Source organism: Halichoerus grypus, chromosome 9, assembly GCF_964656455.1.
Source record: "Halichoerus grypus chromosome 9, mHalGry1.hap1.1, whole genome shotgun sequence".
In the NCBI taxonomy this organism is placed as follows: Eukaryota; Metazoa; Chordata; class Mammalia; order Carnivora; family Phocidae; genus Halichoerus; species Halichoerus grypus.
This window is the reverse complement of record NC_135720.1, coordinates 48,808,607-48,821,403: the sequence shown is the minus strand read 5'-3', so window position 1 is coordinate 48,821,403 and position 12,797 is coordinate 48,808,607. Positions and strand designations below refer to the sequence as shown.

Below are 12,797 nucleotides of genomic sequence, written 5' to 3'. Positions count from 1 at the left end.
CAAGTCACTGCCGTCGCAACGCTCTTCCCTAGAATCAAGCTAAGTTTTTCCGTCAGAAGGGTGAGCTAAGGTACTTGCGTCCCACCGTTACCATAGCGACTGGGCCTCCGGACCGTAGATACTGCTGCTTGCCAACATCTTTGAGCTTCGGCAGCTCCGGAGGCTGGGGTAACTGTCGGGTAACTAGGCTTTGGAGTAGGATTTTATAAAATGTGTGTCTTTAAAAGTGTTTATGGGCTATCAGAGGTTTAGTTTTTGTTCACAGTCTCAACCCCCTGGGAGTTGGGTCAAACTCCGTTTAATCAGATTCCTCGGGACGCTCTGCTTTCGTGCGGCTATCCAACAAGTCCTTTCTTCTAACAGAAAACAGTGTCGATGAGCACAAAGAAACCCCAAATAGGCGTGTCAGGCTACAACCGAAACGAGGTAGTTTATACACTTTGACAAAAAAGCGCTTCAGAGACCCAATCAGTGTTCGTTGAAGCTGGATACTCCCGACATTAACTTCCAGGCCTTCTGGAGTATTCAAAAGAAATCAAGACATATATCCAGCTCCAGGAAGCCTACATTCTAAGATACACACGAAGTACTGAAACAATTTTTGTCTTACAATATTGTGTGGTGCTGACTGTAAGTTCAGTAGGATTCAGTGGATGAGGATGTAGATCAGTAAATAGAAGTCTAGTGGAAGAGATGAAATTAAAACTAGGCATTTGATTTATGTAAATTAGATGGAAGGAAGAAGACTGAAAAATCAGACATTCCTGAAAATTACCGAGTACCGAAAATTGTCAAACATTGAAAAACACTCTGAACTCTTACTGATCAATTTAGACCAGATTTCAATTAAGAACTTCATCACTTCTTTACTGAAATAATAATTTCCACAAATTCTGAGGAACTACAAAATCCTAGGAAGGTGGTGGGGGGATGGTGGAGAAAAAACAATTAGGGTTTGTTAGACTCATCTATAGCACGTTCAGTACTGGAAGACATTGAAAATATATTGCAAAGTTCTGAGGGGGAATAAAATGTGTTCCAAGAAAATTATACACCTTTGACTTTCCAAGTTGTCACTTGAATATAATTAGAATTTGTGGGGGCTCTTTTTTATTCCTGTTGGCACACTGCATTTCTGAGCCCATCTCTCATATAACTTGACAAACACAACCATAGCAACCAACGTCTTACCAACAGTGTCTTCTAACCTCTTCCCCTCAAATTCAAGTTCATTAGTAAATAATCTGTCTTCTAGGTTATCACAAGAATTTTGCAAAGATTTTTCCCAATACATTTGCCACTAATAACATAAATAACTATGCTTTCAGCTTCCAGTAACAGTTTTCTTGTCACCTGCTGCCTGACCACTATGCTAATGACTTCTATTTTAGATTTTTGTTATGGCAGTTCTTAAGGCTGGACCTAAGTCTGTGTAAGTCATGATAAATTTTGCTAAGTTATGGTTACAACTAACCCCTAAATCTCAGTGGTGTAAAACAATAAAGGTTTATATTTTTGCACATGATCCATGTCTTTTGGGAGGTCTCTGTGGTTGTGCTTTATGTTTATGCCACTCTGGCACCCAGGTTGCTGAACTACCACTATTTGGTACATTCTTGGCTTTTGTGGCATAGAGAAGGACAACTCAAGAGAATCTTGCACTGCAGTTAATGACTGTTGTTAACTCACTGGCCAAAACTAGTCACATGGGCTCTGAGTAATCATAGGGGGGCAGGAATTGCAATTTCCAGAAGGCAGAAAGCCAGAAATATTTGATGAACAACATTTATAAGTATATTATAAGTATTCTCAGACATGATATCAGAATACAGCATTCCCTCTCCTTGAGTATGGACTAGACCTAGTAACTTCTTTCTTTTTTTTAAAATTTAATTTTATTATGTTATGTTAGTCACCATACATTACATCATTAGTTTTTGATGTAGTGTTCCATGATTCATTGTTTGTATATAACACCCAGTGCTCCATTCAGTACGTCCCCTCCTTAATACCCATCACTGGGCTAACCCATACCCAACCCCCCTCCCCGCTAAAACCCTCAGTTTGTTTCTCAGAGTCCATAGTCTCTCATGGTTCGTCTCCCCCTCCGATTCCCCACCTTCATTTTTCCCTTCCTACTATCTTCTTCTTCTTTTTTTTCTTTTTAACATATAATGTATTATTTGTTTCAGAGGTACAGGTCTGTGATTCATCAGTCTTACACAATTCACAGTGCTCACCATACTACATACCCTCCCCAATGTCTATCACCCAGCTACCTCATCTCTCCCACCCCCACCACTCCAGCAACCCTCAGTTTGTTTCCTGAGATTAAGAATTCCTCATATCAGTGAGATCATGTGATACTTGTCTTTCTCTGATTGACTTATTTCGCTTAGCATAATACCCTCTAGTTCCATCCACGTCGTTGCAGATGGCAAGATTTCGGGGTTTTTTTTTGATGGCTGCATAATATTCCATTGTATATATATACCACATCTTCTTTATCCATTGATCTGTTGGTAGACATCTTGGCTCTTTCCATAGTTTGGCTATTGTGGACATTGCTGCTCTAAACATTGGGGTGCACATACCCCTTCAGATCACTACATTTGTATCTTTGGGGTAAATATCCAGTAGTGCAATTGCTGGGTCATAGGGTAGCTCTATTTTCAAATTTTTGAGGAACCTCCATACTGTTTTCCAGAGTCGCTGCACCAGCTTGCATTCCCACCAACAGTGTAGGGGGGTTCCCCTTTCTCCGCATCCTCGCCAACATCTGTTGTTTCCTGACTTGTTAATTTTAGCCATTCTGACTGGTGTGAGGTGGTATCTCATTGAGGTTTTGATTTGGATTTCCCTGATGCCGAGTGATGTTGAGCACATTTTCATGTGTCTGTTGGCCATTGGATATCTTCTTTGCAGAGATGTCTGTTCATGTCTTCTGCCCATTTCTTGATTTTTCTTGATTGGATTATTTGTTCTTTGGGTGTTGAGTTTGATAAGTTCTTTATAGATTTTGGATACTAGCCCTTTATCCAATATGTCATTTAAAAATATCTTCTCCCATTCTGTCAGTTGTCTTTTGGTTTTGTTGACTGTTTCCTTTGCTGTGCAAAAGCTTTTTATCTTGGTGAAGTTCCAATAGTTCATTTTTGCCCTTGCTTCCCTTGCCTTTGGCGATGTTTCTAGGAAGAAGTTGCTGCAGCTGAGGTCGAAGAGGTTGCTGCCTGTGTTCTCCTCTAGGATTTTGATGGATTCCTGTCTCACATTTAGGTCTTTCATCCATTTTGAGTCTATTTTTGTGTGTGGTGTAAGGAAATGGTCCAGTTTCATTCTTCTGCATGTGTGGCTGTCCAATTTTCCCAACGCCATTTGTTGAAGAGACTGTCTTTTTTCCATTGGACATTCTTTCCCGCTTTGTCGAAGATGAGTTGATCATAGAGTTAAGGGTCCATTTCTGGGCTCTCTATTCTGTTCCATTGACCTATGTGTCTGTTTTTGTGCCAGTACCATACTGTCTTGATGATGACAGCTTTGTAATAGAGCTTGAAGTCCGGAATTGTGATGCCACCAGCTTTGCTTTTCTTTTTCAACATTCCTCTGGCTATTCGGGTTCTTTTCTGGTTCCATACAAATTTTAGGATTATTTGTTTCATTTCTTTGAAAAAAGTTGATAGGATTTTGATAGGGATTGCATTAAATGTGTAGATTGCTCTAGGTAACATTGACATTAGTAACTTCTTTCTGATGAACAGAGCTCAAACACAACCCAGCAGCCATCCTGAGTTGGGGAGACAGAACTGAAAATTCTGTGGGACCAAGGCAGCTATAATTTTCGGAGCAGAATGCCAGAAAGGAGTGAGTATATAGAGAAAGCTCTGGAGATCTTCAGGGAACTTCTCTGAGCCTTAAACTGAGTACTGATCAGTATATGCATGTGGGGAAACTACCCAAGACTGAGGAATGAACCACTGGGAAGAAGCAGGCAGAACAATTTTGGGGGTTCACACAAGGCTGGGACTAGTTTACATTCCCAGTATCTTTAGTGGAAAAGCCCTGTAATGTCTGGGGGTGTTGAGTACAGTAAGGATATTGCCTTAGTAATGGAGAGAAATTAGCCATAGATGAATGGCTGTTCTGATCTAGCCTAGGAGAGCGTAAAATCAAGCCTCCAAAGGGCCAAGCTATTTCCAAGTAACTGTGTCCTAGATTAAAACTTGAAAGTGCTTAGAGAACTAAAAATAAAACCAGCATTCAATAATGTGAAATTCTGCCATTCGATGAAAAATTGCAAGATAGGTGAAGATGTAGAAAACACTCCATATGAGGTTAAAAAGAATCAGTAAAAGCAAACCAAGAAATGGCACAAATGAAGGAACTGGTAGACGAGGACATTAAAATAACATAAATATACTTGATATGTTCAAGAAGGCAGAAGGAAGCATGGAAAGATTAAGAAGAGACAAATATAAAAGACCCTAATCAGACATCTAGAGATAAAAAAGAATGCAATGTCTAAGATGAAAAGTACACTGGATGGAATTAAGAGCAGATTAGACATTGCAAACAGTAGAAACTATCCAAAATAGAACGAAAAGAGAATAAAAGAGGATGAGTGAGCTATGGGACAACTTCAAACAGCTTTATATACCGTAATTGGAGGTCCAGAAGGAGGAAACAAAAACATACTTGAAGAGATCATGTCTGAAAAGTTTTCACATATGATAAAAACTATGAACCCACAGACCCAAGAAACTCAATGAAACTTTAGACACAGGGAACAGGAATAAAACCACACCAAGCACATTATAATCAAATTAATACCAGTGGCTAAGAAAAATATTAAAAGCACCCAGAGGAAAAAAGGACACACTACATGTAGAGGAACAAAGTTAAAAATAAAAGCAGACTTAGAAACAATGCAAATCAGAAAACTGGAGCAAAATCTTTAAGTACTTAAAAAAAAGCCCTGCAAAACAAAACTTGACAGGATTTTATACTCAGCAAAAATATTGTTCAAAAATGGAGATGAAAAAGTGGAGATGAAGTAAAAACATACAAAACTGGAATGAATTGATTGCTAGTAGACTAGAACTGTTAAATGAAAATCTTCATTCAGATAAAAGGAAAATGATGTTGGAGGGAAATCTGGACTTACTGAAGGGGACCAAGAACACTGAAAATGATAAATATGTGGGTAAATATAAATATGTGGGTAGATATAAAATTTTAAAATTTTCTTCAAAAACAGTTGCTTGAAGAGAAATTTATAATGTGTTGTGGGGTTTATAATATATGTAGAAGTAAAATGTTATGATTAAATAATACAGGGTGGGAGAGGGGAAATTGTTCTTTTAGCGTGAGTTTCTTTCAGTGTAAGTTTCTTTTAGTGTATGTGAAATGGCATAATGTTATTTAAGGCAAACAGAAAAGTTAAAAATGTTTACTATAAACCTTAAAGTAACCAAAAGGAAAACATAAAGTTGTAAAGCAATTAGCCAATAATGAAGATAGAATAGATTCATGAAGTATACTCAGTTGTTTCAAAAGAACAGAATAAGAAAAAAGGGAAAAAAGAACAGCACAAATAGAATACAAATAGGCAGAGGGCATACAAATTCAGTTATATCTATCACATTAAATGTAGATAATTGAAACATGTTAATTAAAAGTCAGAGATCATCAGAGTAGATAAGAAAAAGCAAGACTCAACTCTACTGTTTATAAGAAAACCACATTGAATATAAAGACCAAATAAGTTAAAAGTAAAAAGACAGGAAAAGATACATTATACTAACATTAATGAATAGAAAGTATCTATATAAATTTCAGACAAAGTAGATTTCAGGGCACAGAATATTACTAGAGATAAAGAAGGATAGTTTTTAATAATAAAGTTGTCAATTCATCAGGAGGACATAACACCACTAAATATTTATGTACCTAATATCAGAGCTTCAAATTATATGAAGCAAAAACTGGCAGAATAGAGAGACAGATACATTCATAATTATATTTGGAGATTTCAACATCCTTATTTCAATAATTGATAAAGAAGAATACAGGAAATCAGTAAGAATGCAGAAGACTTGAAGAACTCTGTCAACCAAGTAATTCAATGATAGAACACTTCATTCAATGACAGCAGAATACATACTCTTTTCAAGAGTAGGTGGAACACTTACCAAGATAGTCCATATTCTGACCATAAGCAAATCTCAATAAATATAAAAGAATTATAATTATATGAAGAATGTTCTCTGCCAGCAATGGAATCTAAGAAATCAGTAAAAGAGAACTAGCTAGAATAATTCCATATAATTGAAAACAAAATAACACAGTTCTAAATAACTCATAGGTCAAAGAAGAAACCAAGAGGGAAATGGAAATTTTTAACGGAAGGTAATGAAAATACAACATTTCAAAATTTGTGGAATGAATCTCAAGTAGTGCTTTGATGGAAATTTATAGAATTAAATGCTTATTTCAAGAAGGTAGGTCTCAAATCAATGATTTAGGCTTCCATTTTAAGATACTAGAAAAAGAGAAACAGATTAAGCCCAAAGTAAACAGAAAAAAAGCAAATACTAAAGATTGGAGAAGAAATCAAATAAAAAACAGAAAATTAACAGAGAAAAATCAATGAAACCTAGAAAGTTTCCTGAAAGATTAAAATTCTTTTGTGAGCTCCCTTGCTCATAAAGTCTTTAACTTGGGTTCATGTTCCTGCTTGGTTTAGCCTCTACTTATTTCTCTGACCTTATTTTTTTATTTTCTCTACCATGGTTATGCTGGCCTTTCATATTTTCAGTTGTCTTCTCTACTGGCACATGATCTTTGCACATGCTGTTTCCTCTGTTTGCCCCATCCTCAACTGTCTCGATGTTTTTACTTCCCACCCATTTTCACCTAGTTGATGTCTACTCGTTCTTTAGACTTAGGTTTGATATCCTAGTCTAGGGCATATACTACCCTACCTGTAAACTCTACTAGGATAGACACTGTGTTTGTTTTGCTCAATATTTTATCTTCAGCACTTAACAGATGTCTGGCTCATGGTGGATTCTCAGCAAATATTTGTTGAAATGGGTAATAGATGGGTAATAGATTTATTGTCTTAGGATATGGCAAGTTTGAGCATTACTCCTTTCCTACATCTCATAAATCAATATTCTGAGGATTGAAAGATTATTATTACTCTCAGGTTTATGAGGATTAAGAGAGAGTATTTAGAGATTTCACCATCTCCAACAACCCCCGCCCCCAACATCTATACTTCACATATTCATCCATTTCTCTGTGAAGTTCTGCTGGAGAGTTAAGTTCATTTTGTGATGTATTATTTCTCTAGTGCTAGAAAGTTTCATCATTAAGGCTACTGTTTGGTTTGTTTCATTGTACCACCCATACCAAAAAAAGAAACTTGGTGCAACTTGTGCCAAATACCTAGTTTAAAATCATAGTAAATTAGAGGAATTTATGAATATTTCACATGCAGATACTTCACTTTGTAGTTTAAAAATATATCAATGACTAAAAAGTGAAATCAATGCTTCTGCACTCTGATTTCAAGAATTATGCACAAAGATAAAATAATGTATGCTGGTGGAACTTTTGTATTTCAGACACTGGTTTTATTACATGTTAGATTTTTTTTATTCCTCAAAACAACTCTATGATATAGAAATTCACACCTTTTTTTCAGGTAGACTTTTAGTGATTTGCTCAAAGTCTCAGAGTTAACATGCTGTTAAAATTCAAACCTAATTTTCATGTCAAAACCTACCATTTTTCCACATGGACCTCCACTAGAAAATGTAAACTATTAAAAATTTTTGCCATCCTAAGGCAAATGTTTAGGTCCTAATGATACATTAGCTAACAATGGCTAGCAATTATTTCAGTTTGTCTAACTATGACACAGTCAGTTAAATGGTTTCTCTAAGCTAAAATTGTGATCAACTATTCACACATAGCACCCTAGTAAGAAAAAGAAGGTAGAGGTAAGATTTTGTCCATCAACTAAATTATGTAAAATGCCAACTTCCTGTAATGTAAATCATATAAAAACAGAACAGTGGGAACTTAGAAAATGTGGGTAGTAAAAAAGGTTTTCATTAAATGAAAAAAAATGCTTAATGTCATTGAATAGTTTGTCATCAACTATGAAAATTGAAAAAAAAGATTAGCTGAAGAGAAGTGTTCTGGCTTAAGGGTTATACTTTAGTATTACATTCCGTGAGGTAAGCTATTGCTACAGAAGTTGGGAGAGGGGAGGCAGGGGAGGGAGTCCAGAAGATAAGTTTCATCTTGTTGCTGGGGCTATGAACTATGAGACATTTTATTCTTTAGCAGATAGGAACCTATGTGAAAGAATTCTGATGTCATAATTTTGGGGTGCCACTGGGACATTTGATCATTATTCCTTTGGCAAAGATGGTACAAACAGAGGAGAGCCTCAGGGTCCAGGGAACAGAACAGAGAAGACAGTACAAGATGTATTCTTGTTTTCTCAGTTGTCCTCATTTTTGTCACTTGGGAATTTCAAGGTTCTTGGGGAAATAGAAAAGAAGAGGTAGTCCAGGCATTAGGGAGAAGATGTAAAGAATCCCACATAGGAAGAGCCATAGAGAAATTTGTAAAGGTGCAGTTTGAGGCCTTTGGTGTGGGATGAGGACATAGTTAGATTGGATTAGTTTGTATTAATAGTTAAGGGAAAAACTGGAAGATAAAGATAATGAAGAAAATGGGATATAAAGTGAGAAGAATCTCATGATTTTGTACAGATTAGACTGTAGGCGTAGAATATAAGTAAATTCATTCATAGATTAAAATATTTCATATCATTGGAGAATAAGGCAGTGACAAGAATAAGACTGTCAAACAAACTTCAGAGATAATTCTTTGCTGAGTTGCAGCTTGCTGCTGGAGCTATGAATTGTGACATTTTATTCTTTAGCAGGTAGGAAACTATGTGAAAGAATCTTCTGATGTAATAATTTCTGGGTGTCACTGGAACATTTGATCATCATTCCTTTGGCAATTCCAGCCTTCTATGAAAGGTCAGTAGAAGCAGTTGATTTATTCACCTCTACAGGAATCAGACTCAGCCTATTTTGGTAAGTCTATGTATCCTTGATCAAATTAGCCAGAACTTAATATCTACGTAAATTAGATAGTTATACTAATCCATAGATTTTACTGTAGTTCTACTAACTTGTCATTGAGCATACTACTTTTTTTCCTTGATAAAGGAAACACAGTCTGTAAAAACCATTATATATAATATTCAAATTCCTAAACTTTAATAATTTAGTTTTATTATTACCACAACAGACACTTAGTTATTAGGCATAGAATACTGTTCTAGGCATAAAAAAACAGTTATAAGACATATTTCATTTTTCCTGTCTTTTGAACACATATAAATTTATACAAAAGTTATTAATTACTGTGTGCCAGCCACTGTTCTAGGTATTAAGGATTCAGTGAGTGGTGACAAAGGTAGGCATGAAACGGAGGCGGGAGGGGCAATGATTAACTAAAAACATTTACAAAAAATTAGGGCGCTGGTTCTCAACAGGGCATGATTTCTTCCCCTTCTCCACCAGGGAACATTTGGCAATGTCTGGAGACATTTTTGATTGTCACAGCTTTGGGGGAGGGGTGCTATTGGTGTGCAGTGGGTGGACGCCTTGATGCTACAAAACATCCTACAAAGCACAGGCCAACTTCTCTCCCCAGCAAAAAGCTATCTGGCCCCAGATGTGCATGGTGTCACAGTTGAGGAATCCTGAATTAGAGTGATAACTGTTACAAAGCCAAAATAGAGAGTGCTATGAAAACTTCTATAATGGAGTGGTTATGGATGGCTTCTCTGAGAAAGTGAAATGTAAATTCAGACTTAATGAATGAGTTGGTCCTAGCAAGTAAGGAGTGGGGAGCAGTGGGGTGGGGAAGATTTCCAAGTAGAGGCAATAGTAGGCAGTAAAGAGCTTATTTTATATAGTTGTGTGTGTGTATGTGTATCATACTTATATCTGACATATACATTATGTTATGTGTGTGTTTGTGTACCCAGTAGCATCCGCTGGGTACTAATAGTTAACATTTATTGAGCACTAACTATGTGTTAGGCACTGCATTTTACATGTATTACCTAATTTAATCCACACTATTACCCTGGAAAGAGATACCATTATTTCCGATTTATCCTTGAGAAACATGCTTGGTTAAGTACCTTGCTTAGGATTACATAGTCTGTCCAATTCTCCCACTTTCTTAACTAATGTGCTGTAAATATACAGAGGCGGGGGGATGAATGATCATCAGGAACAGGATTAATGGAACCTATCATGGAGGATGTGAGGCTCGGCTCTACTTACAAGGAAGAGAAGGGCTTGACAGAGAGGCAGTGGGGAGTGGAAGTAGGAGCTCAAGCTTGTTTATTGTTAACACTCATTTCAAGCAAGCTGGGTTTTTTTCACATAGCAGAAATAGACTTCAGTAATGTTAACCATAGGGCACAGTTTACTTCTACCATCTAATGGCTGTTTTATATTTGTTGCTAGACTTCAAATTGTATGTAAAGGGGAGTTGTGTAATATAGCATTTATATGCTTCTTAGATATTTTGAAATGTAATTTCTATATGTTTCTATATATCTGTAGATATATAGAAAGTTTCTATGTATCCAAGACAAAATAATAACATTAAAGACTCCAAAGAACTTTTTGAAGACAACTCAGCCCTATGCCATTATTTTAACTTTCTAATCTAGGTTTTCAGTGAATTATGCCTTTTCAGTGTGGGACCCAGCCAAGGAGGTTTCCAGTGGAAGGAGGAGATTCTTCAACTGGGCTGGAATCCGGGCTGAGCTCCAGTGCTGCCTGTCATGGGAAAGAGATGTCACCAACTAGGTAAGGTCTGCTCATCCTGATGACTGAGGAAATGCATAATGGCTATTATCAATATAAGCTTTAGTTGGTGTTCAATATTAGCAAGAAGAAAGTCCAGGACCATTAAATTAATATTAACAAACATTGCTTATGAAATTAGTATTAACAGATTACAGGTTTTCTTAGCGCAGTCTGTTTTTGGTACCTCTGTTAAGTCTCAGCGATAGACCAATTCTTTTTTTGGTAAATTTTTAGCTAGATTTTTGTTATTGTTGTTGTTGATAGTTACAAGAAAGATAGCATTCATTTAAACAAGCAAATCTTTAGGGCTACTATATGCTAGGCATAAGGCTACAAATATGAAGAAGACCCCAACCTCAGATTTAGTGTCACTTTGGCTTTGATTTGACTTTTAGCAGAAAGATAGTAATATAGAGTATGGATATTTTATAAAACAAAATCATTTTCTGCAAATTGAAGAAAACTATGAAGAATAGGATTTGTTCCACTTTTCTGCTGCTTACCGTAGCAAAACATCAAATACTACATTGTTAGATTTCTCATGGCTTAGAAATTTTTAGAACACAGATTTGAGCTTAATAAGGCAGGTACTTTAAAAATCAGAGTTATTCAAGGATGCAGTACTATTTTGGGAAGTACTAAGCACTTGTCTTTAGAAATGTCTGAGGTTAGGTGATTATCTGGTGGGAATGTTGGAACAGAAATTCAAGCACTAGAGGTATTTTTGGACTAGACGCCATTTAAAGATTCTTTTATTTTATTTTTTAAAGATTTTATTTATTTATTTGACAGAGAGAGACACAGCGAGAGAGGGAACACAAGCAGGGGGAGTGGGATAGAGAGAAGCAGGCTTCCCGCAGAGCAGGGAGCCTGATGTGGGGCTCGATCCCAGGACCCTGGGACCATGACCTGAGCCAAAGGCAGACGCTTAATGACTGAGCCACCTAGGCGCCCCTAAAGATTCTTTTAAACCTGAGATTCAATCAACATTTGAATAGTGTATGGAATAGCATGTTCAGTTTTATATTTTTCCACAAATATTCTAGTTTTTAGATCACTCAATTGAAGTGATTTTAAGGTGCCTATATGCATAAATTGCCTATGTTTACAACAATGCACTCCCCTCCCCCCGCCTTTTTTTTGCCATTTAGCAATGGAGATTCTTCAACTGGGCTGGAATCCGGGCTGAGCTTTGCATACCTTTCAAAATGATCATCCAGAGGGTTATTTTATATTTATAAATTTCCTGTGACTAAGTGTATGGCAACAACCACAATTTCTTTGCAACATAAGTCTAAAATGTCTGGCTCATCAGTGCCACTGTGTTATAATTATATTGTGACATTCAAAGCTTTCAAAATGATTTAAAACAGTTGATATGCAAACTTTGCTGCTCTGAAAAAATTTCCTCTTTAGTATCAAACCACATGTCATTTGCTCTTTTATTCAGGCAACTCCGAAGATGCCCTGGAAGTCATTGCCTGACAATAACTGATGTTCCTATCACTGTCTATGCAACAATGCGAAAGCCACCTGCACAAAGCAGCAAGGAAATGCATCCTAAATAGCATCATTAAGCTTTTTGTAGAGGTTTGACTAGGTCAAGGGTAATGGGCCAGTATCATCTTATGATCTGATAAACAAATAAAAGTGGTGGCACCTTTGGATGATGACAATAGTGGAAATATTTTCTTTTACTAGGAAAAGACAAAATGTCTTATAAAATTTGTAGTGATAAGCCATCAGTTATGTTTGATAGATAAGACAGAATAATATTTCACAATTAGAAAGTACTTTAGAAATCATTTTGCTCACAGTGGATCATTAATATCAATAATTCAAGATGAAGGTTAATCCACCTTGATTATCAATCAT

General features: G+C 36.4%; 1 protein-coding gene across 3 annotated transcripts; it reads left to right on the top strand.

The window, feature by feature from the left end:
• The first annotated feature begins 5 nt into the window (after positions 1-5).
• FAM229B (family with sequence similarity 229 member B) lies at positions 6-12,598 on the top strand. Of its 3 annotated transcripts, none has more exons than XM_036110434.2 (4): positions 6-168; positions 8,966-9,122; positions 10,784-10,922; positions 12,373-12,598. In XM_036110434.2, exons 3-4 carry the CDS (start codon positions 10,798-10,800, stop codon positions 12,488-12,490), a joined length of 243 nt encoding a protein of 80 aa, XP_035966327.1. In that variant the 5' UTR covers positions 6-168; positions 8,966-9,122; positions 10,784-10,797; the 3' UTR covers positions 12,491-12,598. The 3 variants fall into 3 exon arrangements, with proteins under 3 accessions (XP_035966327.1, XP_035966317.1, XP_035966387.1); XM_036110424.2 differs by having other exon boundaries at positions 8,963-9,122; XM_036110494.2 differs by lacking the exon at positions 8,966-9,122.
• The last annotated feature ends 199 nt before the right edge of the window (positions 12,599-12,797 follow it).